Source organism: Thermobia domestica, chromosome 13, assembly GCF_964235325.1.
Source record: "Thermobia domestica chromosome 13, izTheDome1.hap1.1, whole genome shotgun sequence".
In the NCBI taxonomy this organism is placed as follows: Eukaryota; Metazoa; Arthropoda; class Insecta; order Zygentoma; family Lepismatidae; genus Thermobia; species Thermobia domestica.
The window spans coordinates 177,241,193-177,258,758 of record NC_137466.1 but is presented as its reverse complement, the minus strand read 5'-3'; the positions used below and the strand labels follow the sequence as shown (position 1 = coordinate 177,258,758).

At 35.4% G+C, this 17,566-nt stretch overlaps 1 protein-coding gene across 1 annotated transcript in view; it reads right to left on the bottom strand.

Annotated features, from left to right (window-relative positions):
• Positions 1-2,560: 2,560 nt before the first annotated feature.
• Positions 2,561-17,566, bottom strand: part of LOC145668789 (serine protease inhibitor dipetalogastin-like) — a 50,268-nt gene continuing 35,262 nt past the window's right edge. Inside the window, exons 6-10 of the mRNA XM_081736953.1 lie at positions 15,907-16,080; positions 13,317-13,493; positions 9,129-9,329; positions 5,048-5,203; positions 2,561-2,845 (exon numbers count right to left, since the gene is read on the bottom strand). Coding sequence (XP_081593079.1) covers positions 2,745-2,845; positions 5,048-5,203; positions 9,129-9,329; positions 13,317-13,493; positions 15,907-16,080 — 809 coding nt within the window. The 3' untranslated portion in view covers positions 2,561-2,744. The remainder of the gene's footprint in view (positions 2,846-5,047; positions 5,204-9,128; positions 9,330-13,316; positions 13,494-15,906; positions 16,081-17,566) is intronic.

Below are 17,566 nucleotides of genomic sequence, written 5' to 3'. Positions count from 1 at the left end.
AACCCCAATCAGAGGAGTCCGAGGTTCTCAAAACCTAGTGTGTATCAGTTGTAAACGCTCCCTCCAACATTTTCATTCCATTTTGGTGGCTGTCTACATACTTTTGTTGGAGATTAACGTCGACTTCTATGGATTTGTTCAGCAGCTAGAAACCCACTTCGTGGGATTATCCCAGTGTTACCTCCACAGTGATAATCCCCAAGTGCATTCGTGATGTGAGAAAAGCATTTATAGTGAGATCTTAATCATAATCTTTTATTCCTTGATCTACGTAAAATGAAGGGCTATAATATAATAAAAGTGAAGTGTGATTGTATATTAGTGGAAATATGTAGTTATATATTCAGTGTTGTGTGTTGTGATTGGTTTTCTCTCCTACGTTATTTTTTTATATAGTGTTTTAATAAATAAGCATGGTGGCATTTTATTTAATGTGTTTTTATTATATGTATGAATGATTTTTGTGTGCGTCATGGTCTGAGTGACCATCTGATCGTCCAATTTCGAGACGAGACCTCCGAACCTCTCGGTGCCTAATGCTCATCTCATTATTGAGACCGGCGGGCAATTTGGGAAAAATTCCGTAATCCCTTTTTGGAGATGTTCTTCGATGTCTTGACCAGGTAAGTCCAGGTCTCCTGAACATACTCGTTTGTGGGACAGCAGAGGGGCAGGTCCGGAAAGCGGTTACAATAACAGAGCTTTCCTATGTCAGGGGACTTTTGAGACCCTGTTTATGACGAATATTTTTCCGAAATCCGGAATTTTCCATTTTGTTTTCCGGATTCCGGAAAGTAAAAATTCCGGAATTGGCTATTCTATAATACTTTAAATCCATGTTGTAATGGAGGGTATAAGAGTGGGTATATATATATATATATATATATATATATATATATATATATATATATATATATATATATATATATATTTTTTTTTTTTTTTTTTTTTTGAAAAGGGTCGACTGTATACCTAGCAAAAATGTTGCTGCTCGGTGGTGAAACGAATGTTAAAGTTCAAATCAGCATTAAAGCAAATGAGTAATATTCATTCGACAACGCACTTGAGCACCAAGGCCTAGACTTACTGTTTGACGTAGAATCGAAGCCTGATGTCCAATGCCGAATATGTATTTGTTAACCATATATCCACGAGGAAGCTCCAAAATAACACATGAAGTTTTTCATGCCTAGCGGAACCCAAGTTTACTGAAATGCCATGAATATTTCCCAGGATTTGTCAATTGCCTATTCTTTACTTACTGGTATTTTAAAATAATTTACTTGATTTGCAAGTGTAACACTTACGTAAATGTCTTCTGTGGTTTGGCATGCTTACTTTCACAGCAACATTTCAGAAGTATGTAAAAACAATTTAAAATTTAGTTCAAAAATATTAATTTGTTTCCAAAATGCATGAAAAAAGATAAGAAGTTTCGTAAATACAAGGTGTCTCAAAAGTCCCCTGACATAGGGTAATTCTGTTATTATCAGAGTTACAACAAAATGTAAGAGGGGAAACCGTCTCCAAATGTGATGTTTTCAATCTAAAAACAAGGAATATTTTAAATCGGATGAGTCGTTTGGGCTGTACACTCTTTATGCGCCCAATATTGCCATTTACCTAGAACCAGAACATAAGTGAATGAAGATACTGTTTGAAATGGGCGCTGGCCGTTGACATGTTAGAGTAAAAGACAGTAATTTTATTCATTTATGTTGTAGGTCCAGGTAAACGTTGCATTTTTAACATTCGGTACATAAAGAGTGTACAGCCCAAACGGCTCATTCGATTTAAAAATTCCTTCTTTTTAGATTGAAAACATCATATTTGAAGACGGTTTCTCCCCTTACATTTTGTTGTAACTTTGATAATAACAGTTACCCTATGTGAGAGAACTTTTGAGACACCCTGTATACGTAAGATGTTATTAAATTCCAAAATTGTGAAAGGCATTAATAGTTTTTTATTCATAATAATTAGCATATGGCCATGGCTGAGAACACGCAGTACGTCACAAATCTACTGTGGAGTCCTCTCGTCCTTGAAACAATATGAATCAATCTTTTCCGGCGATTAATACAGCGAATTCCTCTCATCGTGCTTGTCTTCAACTAGTGCAGCTGCAAAATTAGCAAACACCTTAGAAGCTTCACCTGGTTTCCTCCTCTCTAGGTCGCCGTATGGAGTATTTAATCACGGTAGAAGTGTGATTACATGTACGTAAGAGCAGACGTTTAAGCGACTGTTTTGTGATGTAGTGCAATAAGATTTACGATATAATTTATACATTAAATTGCTATGAATTTGTACAAACCTTGATCTACATTCTGCCATTGAAAAGTGCCTATTTCGTATTCTTATATTGTATTTACTAGCAATTCAGTATGAAAAGAAACCAATAATATTATCATCTATTAATTTGATGTGTCAAATATAAGAATTATAAACTGGGGTAGTCATATTATACCTAGTGAACAATGGGATTTTTTGATATCTCGTATCTTTTTTAAGGTATTATACAATAATTTATATTCCGATAATAATGCACTTTTATATATGGTAATAATTGTACATCACATATCGTCTCATACATTGACGTTTTACTTGCATTCTATTGCTAGATACAGAAGAAAATACAATCAGTAAAACATTAGTTTAAAAGAAAATAACACAAATTTTGTAGTTCTTTTATCTTAACGGAACTTTTACCCTTTGTTTATAGATATTTTCATAATGTTTTGTTATAACATATTATTTTCAATATATATTTTGTTACTTATCAGTTTTGATTGAGATTTCTTTGTTTCCAATAGACATTGGCCCATGAATAACTTCTTCAAGTCTGAAAAGAAGAAAAAATATTACTATTTTAGATGAATTTTACACATTTGTGAAAATCAGTAACCATTATTATGAATTATTTTTATTATAGCAGTAACCTCGTATTTAGAAATATGATGGTTGATGGGTGGTAAATAATTATAATCTACCAAGCTTAATTAAAAGAAGTCAAAATTTCTGTTATTTGATTTGGAATTCGATGTCCTTTCCTGCACAGATCAGACTTGAAACTATCTGTGAATTTTTCCAATCGGACCAGCTGTTTCGGTTGCGTACTGGTAACTTGCTTATGTTACTATGGAACACACAAAAAGTAACGATTCCAGTTCAGCAGAACGATCCAACAAAACGTGAAGGCAGGCGAAATTACATGGTGAACGTTCACATTGTTGTGTGACAGGACACTTCAGATACGTTTCCCAATAATGGTATATTGTTGGTTTCGTGACAGCCCAAGAAGACAGCTTGTTGAACTGGTAACGTTAGTTTTTCATTTAACATAGTATGCCTTATCGGTGTTGACCCTAAACTACTACAGTGATCACTAGGAGTCGTGAAGTTTGACCTAGATTTCCCAATTTCACCACCCAATAAAAACGCAAAGGTGTGTGCTGGTCGCCAACCCCCCACCCATGAAATTTTGCCCTCTTATCTCTGGCGCTATACAGAGAACATCTCTTCAGGATGCAGTGTTGTTATATTGCCGCTTTCTTTTTGTTGTTGTTTTATATTTTTGCTTTTATTATTGTTACTGCTTGATTCGAATGATTGTTAATGTTCGTGTTATAGTTGTTTAAGTCTTGTTTTTTGGCCTCTCGTTTGCCATGTCTTCTAAGTTTGACAACGTTGTTGGAGCAATTCTGCTGTTTTACGTTTTCTCAAGTGTGCGTTCAGAAGGCAGTTCTACGAATCATACTAAATTCTTGCGATGCATCACACGTGAGAGAAACCAGTTGTATGATTCGTGTTCATATTTCGCAAATAAATATTTCTTTAATATCCTAACAGTATGTCATACTCATTTGGCCTGAAAGAATATACGAGGGGTAGGTATTTCTTGAGAGTCAGTGTTTTTTTCGAATGATTTCCTCAAAAATTACTCAGGCGGTTTTGTTCATATTTCACAAATAAATATTCCATTAAATAACTCGGGGGACGACAACCTTAATCACGTCATAATGTTTCCTTTCTCGCTTCAGCATTGATCCCAATTGACTTCGGATCGACTGTATTTACAGTTTCTCGATATCATCTTTCAATTACTTCAGACATTTGGACATTTTCCAATATGGCGAACGAAGAAGTTGTGGGATTTTAGTATGTTATTTAAATAATCTTTACCAACATCTATGTCAAATTTTAATTTGTTAATAATTATTTCCTAAGTTCAATAAAATTTTAAATCAGTTTGACGGCAGTTTTGGGAATTTTAGAATTTGAGCTAAATATTTCTAAAAGTATGCGTTTTATGAAAAATTGTTTCTCTATAAAAAATATTATGTTATCTATGTTCTATAAAACGACACTAAGTTTATCTTTTTTGTTCAACCATAGCGAAGATGTTCATTTCTCACTTCCAGCGGCCATTTTCCAATATGACGGCGAAGGTCACGTGAGATTTCAGGGGACTTTTAGTATGTTGTTTAGAACATCATTTCCAACATCTGTATTAAGTTTCAGCTTGCTACTAATTTGTTCCTTTCTTCATTAAAATTTGAGCTTCATTTACTGCACTATTTCACAAGGAATCATTAATAACTGTAGCACAACATGATTTAGTTCAGGGAATTGATTTGAGAAAGTTTAGTGCGGCGGCCCGTACCTTTTATTTCGTACCTTCACTCAGCAGAGTTGGTCTATGGGACAGGACTTTTGATACACTCGATATATATAAAACTACCGGCAGCAGCCTATAGCCTGATAGCAATGACTTGATCGCTGGGTGAATTAGAATTAACTATAACTAAATACACCTCAACAAATTGTGACGCAGCCAAATGATGTTGATATTAGTTACAAAAGATTCATTCACTTTCAATTGTCGTTAATAGATGAAATAAAACCGTTATGTTAGTTCATATCAAAACTTCATACCCGTAATTAATTTAGTACTCATAAATGAGAGAAAAAGCGTGAGTGTTTTGTCTATGGAATTCAGGGTGGGAAAAACGCCACAGGAGGAAAATTTGTGGAGCAAACTTACCAGGGTTTTTCTTCTGTGCACACCAAAATGCATAGCTATTGAAGTACGTCTTTCCATCGTTGGCACAAATTGGTCTTATGAGTGGATAACTAATAGCAGCTGTTTCGCAAGGATCGTCTTTATTTACACAAGCACCTGCGTGGGATCTGTAGACAGCTGTACAGAAATATACATACTTTATTAGTTTGTGTGCAAATAAGTGCTCTAAACGAAAACAAATAACGACATAGACAAATAATAATAGACTAGAATTAAAATTATTTTATACTAAAGCACAAATGTGAGTAAAGATATTCATACTGTGGAATGAAATAAAATAATCAAAGTTGGAGTATTTTGATTAGATATCAATAAAAAAAATATACATGTATACCTCAAACTCAATCCGATTAGGTCGTATTAGCGGCCGTAGGTTTTGCTGCCAGTCGTATACAGAAGGAATTTCATTAGATTTTGTCTTCCAATCAAGGATGCCCAGATTTCAGCACTCTTTTCCACAGGTTCTTACATTTGAGTGAAATTTTTGGGTAGAGAAATAGATTGATAAATAAATAGATAGAGACAGACAGACAGAGAGGCTAATAAAATTGATTTTGTTGCTCCAAAGAACTCCCTCATGACTATTATAGTTAGAGTACGCGTCTTCGGCGCTGCATTCCCGGCCGGAGCTCATATCATTCGGATCCCTCTTTAAGCTGTAGGTCCACCTCTCACATAGCTTTGCTGCTGAAAGGGACGCTAAACTCAAACTCAACCCAACTCATTGAACCTGCGAAGATGAATGAGAGGGAGGGGAGGGTGAAACGCAGATATTATTTTTTGTCTGTGTTTATGGTATGTCTGTGTCGCAAAGATGAAGTGTTTGGAAGAAAATGTCACCGGGGGACCAGGTCTTATTTTATAGTGTGCTACTATATTGAGTGATCACTGAATTGCGATCACCTACCTAATACTTTGTTGGTCCATTCTTTGCTCAGATGATGGTCTCGGCAGGGCGTGGCATGAATTCTTGTAGTTGCTGATATGTTTCCATTGGAATCTGACATAATATATTCCTGATGGTACGAAGAGCTCGTTCCACATAATCCCATAAATTATTCTATAGGATTAAGATCCGGTGAGTTAGGGGGAACTCCGCGGAATGTTCCTTAGCCAAGCAGGTACAGTCTTGGCTTGGAGGTACCGTGCATGGTAGTCCCGTAAATCGCCATCTTTGTGTGAGTAGAAGTTTTGCATTGTAGGGTGTACGTGATCTCCTAACACACCAAAGGTTCCAGTCCATGCCAACAGAAGCATCCCTAAACCATACAGTAGACCGAACCTGCGTGTACCATGCACGAGGGATCAATAGATTCGTGCTGTTGGCGCCACACATACACACGCCCGTCCGAGAGGAGTAGCATAAACCATGATTTATGGGACCAACATACCCTTTTCCAATCATCCATGGTCCAATTAGCGTGTTCCTATGCCCAAGCGCGAAGAATTCGGCGGAGACGAGTGGGTCGTTTGCTGTGAAACTTCATGCGTTCTAGTGTATGCCATATAATTGCGTGGGATATGGGTGTTGTACATCCACCATTGTATTGGTCATATAATTCTTGGACACTGATGATTCATTTGACTTTCACGAGCTGTTTAAAGCAACGAAGAGTGGACAACAGTTTCATCAAGAAAGCAACGTTCAGTGATGAGTGAGTATAATGGTAATTACGGAGAAATCATTACATTTACAAGGAGTGCCTGTGTGACGTGGCATTTGGCTGAGGGTGTAATTGGGCCGTACTTTTTCGACGATGGCGTTGGAAATGCATTAACAGTAAACGGCGAACGCTACCGCAATATCTTAAGAGAGTTTTTGTGGTCTAAACTGGATCGTATGAATTCTGAGGAAATATGACTTCAACAAGACGTAAGTATGTTATTATGTACTCAAAAGTTGTATTCTTTATGGGATACTTTATATAAGCAGGGTTAAGATTTTTAGGTGTGAAGTTCTTTTCTTTCATGATTTCTCTCCGAAAATACCCGACTTATGAAATGTTACTTTCAATCGGGGATATAGATAATTTCACAAATTCTCCCCTTCTTTTTGGGACATTTATGAATTTATTCCCTTAATCTGCCCCAATTACCTTTCCTCTTCTTTACTACTACATTTTAGAAATTCTATTCCTAACTTCTCGGTCATCATGGATTGAGTGTGCTATTTCTTGTCCGAGAATTTTGACTTTGTTCTTTTTCTGAATCCAATTGCAATATAACTTATTCAATCACAGAGAAAATTCATGACATGCAGACAGAACTCGTTGTTGTTGAAATGAAAATAAAATCTTTCAGTTTTACGTCCCATGCTCATGCTCACTAGTCTAAAGGAGGTGGTAATTATGAGAAATGAAGGAAATGGAATGAATAAAGTGGGAAGAAATGAAAGAACCCCACGAAAACTCACACACACGGTGTTTGTCGACCACAAAGTTTACTTGGCGTGAGATGGGATCGAACTAGGGACCCCATGCACCAGATGTGGTGGTTGTTGTTGTATCTATGGTTACAAATATGTGATGGCTGCTATTAAAATCTTAGAACAAGAGCACTGAGACAACAGTTAAATGGCTTTGCTAAAGAAAAGCTTGAGCTTAGTTTTAAAAAAATGATTGTTGCCAAATTTGTAACACCACAGAGTTACACGAGTCATGTCCCGGGTCATCCTGCCACGTGAGGCTTAATGTTTGTCCCGTAACATTAGGAGCTCTTTGCGATTCAGAAGTGCTGGCTCCAGAGTTTTGAATTTTTCTTTTACACGGCTCAACTGCTGAAATCAGTTGCATTGATGATCTGACCAGCTGGTATCAGTTCCCGATGTACGATGCCGCGAGCAGTACACCAAACATATAGGATGACCTTCTTCTGGTGCAGTATTGATTTCGGCTGTTTTGGAACCTGTTCATGCGATGATAACCAATGATGATGGCGCCGTGAAACTTCGTACAGGACCCATTTCTAATCACATGTCTATCCAGAAATGGCTCCTTCTGGCCCGGCGTCAAATCATGTGGGACCCATCGACCCAGCTTGTAGTGCTTCCGAAGTTGATAGAGGTACTGCCGAATGGTTTCTCCACTCACACTGAATTGTAGTCCCAGTTCCTCACATGTCTGGCCACTGTTCGCCTCAATTGCTGCCTGAAGATCTTCATTTTGTACATGTGTTGGTCTTCCTGCACATGGTGCGTCTTCGAGTGTTTCGTTACCGCCCTTAAACTTGTTAAACCACCGCTGCACTATCTTCGTAGTCATGACACCCTCACCAAAGGCCTGGCATATCTTCCGCCCCGCTGCAGCGGCATTTGACCCAAGTTTGAACTCGTACAGCATACACGACCTTTTGTGGAGGTCTCATGTTCACTGTCCTTACACAAGTTCACGGTGTAACTGAACTGTCACGACCAGGTTATATGTTGGATATACCCACATCAACAACTGTCCTTCGCCATATCTCCATTCCCATTCAACTCACGGTATGAGGGCCAATTGAACACAGTTCTCTACGAAAAGCGATAGAACTTCCTTGGTTACCTTTATAAATGCCTCTTGTGCTGCCTTTAACAATGATTAAGATAAAACAAAAAGGTAATGTTATGCATAAGAAAACCAGAAATAGTTCTATATTGTGCATATTCTTCTTCTTTTCTAAAGAAGAAATAGACAATAGCCACTATGAACAACCCTAAGTATCAACAGGGTGTGTGGTGAAATTTCCGTGAAAATTGTTGGAGGAACACTCGCGAAGTTAAATCTGGGAACATCGGTAGAAGTGTATCTAACTTTACTACTCGGCTACTGGATTTCACTCTTGACACTGGCAACAGTTATATAAACATCTAGATCACTTTAGGTATATATATCAATTTCTGAAATTGAATTCTTTGATTTTTTTTCAAAAAAGGAAACACGTTTTGGCATTTAGATTCTCTAGTTTCCGTGCCTGAGAGTTTTTGAAATTTTAGGTTAAATTTATAACCCAGAAATAAAAATAATAATAAAACACACGCATTTTGAAAGCAGCAATCTTGACTTACGTGGTACAACAGCTGCTGTTGCACACCTCAGATGCTTTAAATTTCTGTACGTTTTCCCGTTTGATCCACAAACTTCACTCGTAGAACGTTCCACAGATCCTATTTCATCCAAAGTCAAACCATCTTCTTTGTCTTCCTCACTACAATCATCTAGTTTGGAGGTTTCCTCTTTACATTTGCCATCGCGAACCTTAACCAAACCTGAAACATAAGCATAATGTTAAGAATTGTAAAACAAGAATATTATGTTAGAGTAGTTCTTATTTTTCGACTTCCAAACTTTTTAGAGTGTCATCCCCTAAAACGGTTCCATATTAGACTAAAGTATCCCAATTAACTCAATTGAACAATATTGAATGGTGCCTCAAGGGACTTCAATTTTGAATGTATTTATAGTACCTCTACAACATGAGGAAAAGGTACTTGTATGTTTAGAACGGCTAGAGGGAGTGATGCCATATCGTGGAAAGGGATAGTGGAGATATAACTGTGTCTGTTACTGTATAGTGCCATCATGATGGCCATTTCAAAGTTCGCCATATTTTACTCCGGTTCAAAACTTTTAATAGAAAGGGTATTATATGGCACATCGTTTCGGGGCAGTTTTTCACTACAAACACACATTTGACGTTATTTTCAACATACCTTTAATAATTTAGTAGTAATTACCTTCATAATATCTGAGTATTAACTCACAATATTGTCTTTTCAAACTTATAGGGTATCTTTGTCTTATATATTATATTGTAAATAAATTCAAAACTTGAGTTCACTTGGACTTTGTTAGTAGCCTACATTGATTAGCGATATCCCTTGATTAGTCCCAGAACATATAAATGGAGCGTCCCATTTATGCCAGTGGACATTCTGTAGAGATCCTATGTAAATTTATATGTTTCCTTTTGTTTCAGAAACAGGATTTCCACAGGAGGGACAAGTTTAAGCTCCCAAGCTCATATTGTTTCAGAATACGCGTGGTGCTTGTATGGATATCTTAATATGGTTCATGTTTATTTTTCCATAACCATAATATCTTATTGATGGGAGGAGGGAGGGAGAAGAGAGTTAAAACCCAGGACCTTCTATATTAATAACAAATATCTATATTTTTATTATATATCGTTATTTTTTATTAATATATCATACATTTTCTTTGAGGTTTCCCAATCACTCCTTCTGGAAGAAATTAAAATCAATAAAGAATAAATTTGTGGATTTACCCTACTAATTCACCTTCATTTATTTTAAAGTTCCATTTTTTTTTTTAAAAAAAATAAAGTAGATTGGTTTAGATACGTATATAATGTCACTTGTTTCGACACTTTTCTGTACTCCCTACTACTTGGGGTTAAAATTAGTCAGGAATAAGCGGTAAATTCCTTCCCTTATATGGAATTGATACCCCTTTTCCCAATTTAAAAATATGTTCCACGATTACTTCCGTTACAACTATTCGATTTGGGTGTAATATGCCGTACATTTTCCTTAAGGCTACCCAATCGGTCACTCTGGATGGGGTTGAAATCAGTAAAGAATAAAGTGGTAGTATTAGCTCCCTCCTCCGATTGTTTTAAATCTCCACAATATGTTATACAAAACTCATTCAATTTTGTTACAACGTATTTTAGATTTTCTTAGGGTCTTCTCCGTAATTCCTTGTGTTTAGGATCAGTGGCGAAGCGTAATCCCACAAGTAGGGTAGGCCCGATAAACTAATATTCCCATTTAGTTCTACTACACATTTTTTGAAGTGCAGTTCATATTTTCTTCTATTTGGGATTTACAGGGGGAATGAGGGGAATTTCCTCCTCACTTGTTGTTTTCATTTCCTGTATATTTGAAAATGGAGGGAGAGGAAAAGAAAGTACATTCTTACATGTTAGCTGTCAAGTTTCTTGGGTAAGAGTTCGTTACTTGCATCTTCCACTTTGAAATAAGTACAATACTGCATTTAATTAATGCATCACGTGATAATGACTTCATTAGAAATGTTAGGAACTTCATTTGAATCAACGCAAGATATTTAATAGTGTATTCTATGCAGTGGCATATTTAATGGGGTTGGCTTCTGAGCTTAAGCACTCACCGAAATTTTATCACAATTTTTTTTATTGTTTTATATATATTGAAGAATTTTCACATTTACAGGAATAAAGTTAGCAAACCCCTTCCGAAACAAGCAAAGCCCCTCGAAACAAAATCGTAAGTACACCACTGATTCTATGAAATGGAAAACTTAACTAAAATTATACACAAATAATATTATTTTATCCTGTACGGTTGCGTTTGGTAAATTTATACGTATGTTTAATGTATCAGATTTACAATTTACAAGCTATTATGGTCCAGGCCCCCTGTAGGGGAAAAAGAACAGGTACTCTAAATAACTCCTGAGCGTATATACCCAAATTAAACAAGTTATCACTAATAGAAATACATAATACTACTACTTAAATACATGAAACTTCTTACTGTATTTTAAAGAAATCATTTAATAACGTCTTAACATTGAAAGATGCCTTCAACATTAAAACTAAACTCCCAGAGGAGAGCCTTCGCACCTTCCCAAGAATGCGTGCAATCCCCAGCGATAATAGCTTTGTTCCCTGAGCAGAATAGCTCGTAAGCCTGTCTAGCGAGCTGGTGAGGCTCAGACGGAAAGGTCTCAAAGTTTTCGCAACCTACTATTTTTTTTTTACTTAAAAAAGGAAATGTTGAAGTATTGACTTTATTTTATAATAAATCAAAGATTAAAAAAACTATATGGTAGAAAAATCAGTCAAGAATGAACGGTGAATTTAGCCCTCTAATGTGATGTGAATTATTCCTTCCCCAATATATATATGACCCATGAAATATTTCGTAAAAATATGTTCACGGAGTAAGATACATTTTTGAGGGTTCGCAATCATTTTCACTACTTGGATTTAAAACCTATCAAGAACGCGAGTAAAGCTTTCTTTTCTCCCTCATGATATATATATATATATATATATATATATATATATATATATATATATATATATATATATATATATATAAAACGCGGATAACTTTCGTAAATATTATTCGATTTTAACACAATACTCTGGTGTATGTACAATATTTATTGAAGTTTTTACATAGTCCCACTTGTAGTTTAAGTCAATCAAATAATGCAGGGGCTCACTTAACCCCTCCGAAGATATATATATATATATATATATATATATATATATATATATATATATATATATATATATATATATATATATATATATATATATATATATAATAAATTTTGTAAAAAGAAGTCAAATATGACCTATTTTTTTCTGAGAATTTCTAATTTCTCAATTGCATTCAGTAGAAATGGGCCAATAATGAGTGAGTGTTTCTCCTCAATTTTATATACGGACTTCCAAATATTTATTAAATTCACTCAAATTTTTATATAACATTGTGTGTGTCTTTTGTCAGAGATTAGTGGAACTCCTATATTTCTCAGGGGTTGACATATAGTGAGAGGAAGGATCTCTTGCTTCAACAATGTATAACATCATTCGTTTTACGTATCATTATTATGTCTATAGGCTAGAGAAATCGGATGATTAATGAAAGTGAACGATTGTGAAATAATTCATGGGATGAGATAGTGGGAGGAAACGAGAGAACACCAAGAAAACTCACGTACATCTCTCACATCAGAGATCAACGGTCTATTTTTGAGAGACAACTCCATCGTGACTATATGATTAGCGTACATGTCTTCGGCACAAGAAACCTGGGTTCGATTCCCCGTGAAAGCTAATGTGGTTGAGATTCTACTTTCAGGTATAAGTCCGCGTCTTATATAGCCTGAGTACTGAACTGGACGCTAAATTCCAATTCAACAACAAGGTGTACCACTGAGTCACGGTGTCCCACACCTTTAGAAAATGCAGTACCGCATTTAAGGTGTTTTATAGTTTAAGTAGAAACAAAATTATATGGGTTTCTATCGGGAAACAAACTACGACTGTACTAATCATTTGACCATGAGAGTAAATCATATTTAATTGATTTTTATTTATTTAAACTCTCAGAAAAAGCCAGCCGAGTTGAACAGTCGACCCCTCGACGGCAAAGCAATTACTTGGTTGATGAACTAGGCTTGGTCAGTAAGTAGTGCATTATGTTAAGAAAAATCAATCTAAAGAAATCACTTACTTGCGTTCTTCAAAGTCTCACAATGCAACATGAACATATTTGGATATGTTATCCCATCTGACCCGCATACAGGTGCATAAACATCCAAACGTGTGCTGATCTCGCAAGATATTTGTGGCGTTGATGGCAATTTGACTTCGTCGGATTTACAATCGCCATCGTGGAGAACTTTTAAACCTGAAATTTATAAAGAAGTTGGTTGAAAAAATGAATAACAAAAAATAAAATGTATTTATAAATGTTTGCTGAGAACAATTTATAATTAGTGTTTGTAGAGGTAACTAATTAAAAGCACCGCGATCAAGATTAAGCAAATGGAAACTAATGCAGTACATATTAAGAATATTGTAATGACTAGTATAATAAAAGTGTATAAATAAATGTAATAATAGAGTAGTGAATAATAAAAGGATTTACATATTGTTTCATGTAGAACAAAGATATGAACAGTATACAAAAGCAATGGATGGAGCAAGAAGAGACCTTTAAACTGAGGATATGGAGAAGAAAAGAGAAAATTAGCTGAGATGAATGAGAAACACAATAAGAAAATATTGCTAAAAGTAGAGAATGAAATATTTCTGCTCACTGTTATAGTTGCTGGCGCATGTGGGTTTTGTGTGCGTAATCCCGGGTTCGATTCTATGTCGAAGAGCATAAAATATTTATTTAATATTCATTTTCATTAATCATCCGTCTCTTTTAGCGTATAAGGTATAACTGTGGGACATGAAAATGAAATATATATATATATATATATATATATATATATATATATATATATATATATATATATATATATATATATATACAGTGGCGGATCCAGGATACGATACAAGGGAGGAACTAAACCATAGTTTGCAGCTTTATCCAGCGTAAAGCAGAATTGAAGCCCATTTTATTCAGTGTATACCTTGGCGTCAAGGGGATCCGCGCGTATATATATATATATATATAAAAGATGATTAAAAGCAGAACAAAAGATCTGCTTGTAGGTCTAACCATTTGTTAAGGAGTTGTATTCTGAGGGATAGATACAAAGGATAATGGAAGGGGAACGAAGCAGCAGAAGTGGACTGTAAAGTGGAATTTAAACTAATACGTTTATGAGACTGATTGATTGATTGATTTTGAGTTTTACGTCCCGTTCAGCAGCGAGGCTATATGAGACGTGGACCTACTGATTAACGTGGAATCCGAACCACATGAGCTCCCGCCGGGAATCGAACCCGGGTCTCCCGCGCCAAAGGCTCGTACGCTAACCGCTTAGCCACGGAGGAGCTCACGTTTATGAGAATAAAGAGAATAGTAGAAAAGTACAAAATGTCTGAGGTTGTAGAAAGTAATCGGCAACGATGGTACAATCAGCGGCAAAAAACCTGCAACATGAGCATATAAGTTTATTGTGAAATGACGACGTCTTTTGCTCCAAAATAAGTGTGCACGGGAGGAGGCCGAGGTTTATCCTGGCGTGATTCGTTCCACTTAGACGTTATGTTCATTTCCTGTGCTGTTAGGCGTAGTTTCACAATAAACTTACATCCTCATGTTGCAGGTTTTTTGCCGCGGATTGTACAATATTTATTATAAAGATAATAACACTAATAAGTAATAATAATAATTAACAAAATACTATTTATGAAACGTTTTATTGTTGATAAGTTTTTCAAAAAGTGTATGACGTCATAAATTACTTAATGATGTATTTACTGACAGAGTCATTAATTCATTAAATGCTGTAGGATTCCAGAAGTAAATTAAATGAATTATACAGAGAAATGTAGTGTTATTCCCTTCTAATTGGAAATTTTTGAAAAAAGAAAAAAAATATTAAATGTGAGGTGGTGGAATTTTAACGTACAGTATTGCTTAAAAAAAAAAAAAAAAAAAATCTGACCATCACCTCAGTTTTAAAGTCTTGTATTGTTATCTAAGAATGAAATTAAATCAAACAAATCCATATATTCTTTGACTGTATGCACGCCAAAAATAAAATAAAATAAAAATAAAAATAATAAAAATAATAAAATCTATATACAGCGGTGAAAATACGATCTTGAAAAGATAGACTAGTAGCTTAATTTTAAGCCATAGGCTGTTTTATTTGAAAAGGCAACAGTATTAGAGAAAAGTAAGATAATAATAATAATAATAATAATAATAATAATAATAATAATAATAATAATAATAATAATAATAATAATAATAATAATTTTATTATGATGATACCCACCTGAATTATCTCTCTAATAGTAAGCCAAAATCAGGACTACTTTTAAACTACCTTTATTGTTTTGCCCTCCAACCACCCACCTTCTCGAGTAAGGTGTCGATGCTGCTGATTTAAATGTTACAACTATGTTTTCTTGAATTTCACTTAAGATAGCAATGACGTAATCTGTGTCATGCTACTTTGTTTGAATTCCTGGTAATAATAATAATAATAATAATAATAATAATAATAATAATAATAATAATAATAATAATAAAAAGTTACCGTACATTACAATAACTAATTACAGAGTTAAATTACTTAAATGTACTGAAAACCTAGTCTAAAAATTGAAATTTTTATTTAGTTTTTGTTTACCTGCTCCATACTCATTGAGACATTGGACATTCTTGTAGCTTGGATAGGTGATCCCATTGGAGGCGCATATTTTATCAGTAGTGAAGTACCACCACATGTTTGTCCTATGATTTCGACCACAAGCGGATTTTCCTGCTTCCCATCCACATTCACCCTTGTACTTTAGCGTAACATCTGTGTATTAAAAATCAAGCTGTTTAGTCACACTGTATCTGGTTTTTGTCTGTTTTGAAATAAAACTTATCGTCCGTTTCCAACATTAAAATATTTCTGTATGATTTTAACGTAGAATTTACTCTTCTCAAAGATCCAAACTAGGACTTCTTCACGAAATAGAAGATCCTAACTATCCACCCACGAAGGAGGTAACAGTGAATCATGTTATGAGAACCTAGGTTGTTAATCTTGTTTCCCTTTAGTCTGTGGCTATTTGAGAATGCGTTTTCGAAGCGTTACCCCTAGAGCAAACGCGACCAAGGTGGTTATTTGGTAACTTTACTTTTGCCAGAGTTATAAATCATGCTGTCAGCCAGGCAAGGTTTCCAGGTCTTTCTTGCCAAGTCCAGGTCCATAATAACAGAGTTCCAGTACTCTGCACAAAGCATCTTCAAAGCAGCTGTTTCTTGCTAAAATCTCCTTGCCTGGCAACACGTCTTTCCTTTTTTTCCCTTCCTTCCTTTAGACATCTTTTAAACAGCAGGCTGTCTATTGTTCCGAAACGCATCAAATACGCTTGAGGCGACGTTTTTACGCGTTTTTATTGTTTGCGCGTTTGTGATTAGCCATCCACATTTAAATATATGATCAGAGTATTCCAAGCGTACCCATGAGCAATAAAAACGCGTTGCGATCGCTTCAAATAGCCGCCCCGTTAAAGTTTAATGAGCATATTTCTTTCCTTTTTTAAAGACTTCCAAAGTATGCATAAGTATTGGAAATCTTATACCGGCTACGTTCATCCGTCTGTTTGGTTGTCCGTCTGACTGTCTGTCGGCAGGTATCAGAGGAAGAGCTGTAATTGGAGGGAGAAACGGTTTTCTGATATGGGTTCGGTATCTGAAAGAAGGGTGCCACCTCCGTCCTTATCTATCTATTTAAACCGAAAATAATAGAAATTAGAATTCCTGTTTTAATCTTGATCTCCAATTTACTACAAATTTCGGTTTTAATATTAATTCCCATAGTGCAAAAGATGGTAATAAGTAACGAAAAATGGTTTCTTTAATATATACAAAGTGTTTCAAAACAATACGGACAATGTTTGGGAGGTGATTCCTCACATTAAGATAAGACAAAAAGTATAGACCAACCTGGGTACACAAATGCTTCCTTTCGGAGTTATAGGAATGGAAAAATGAAATTTAAAGGTCCATAGCTCCTAAACTATGGGACCTACCGTAGTCGGGTCAAGACTTCACTTAGGAACTAATATGTGCACTATTCAAAAATACGGTTTTCAGAATCCTAAGGTACTCACGCAACAATTTTTATAGAGGGAGTTTGGCTACGAGCTTATAATTTGAAGTACTCACTAACTATCTCCACAAAAATAGTTGCGGAAATACCGCAGGATTTTGAAATATGGATATTTGGATAGGGTACACACTGGTTCCTACATAAAGTCTTGAGCCGGCTACGGTAGGTTCGATACTACTGGAGC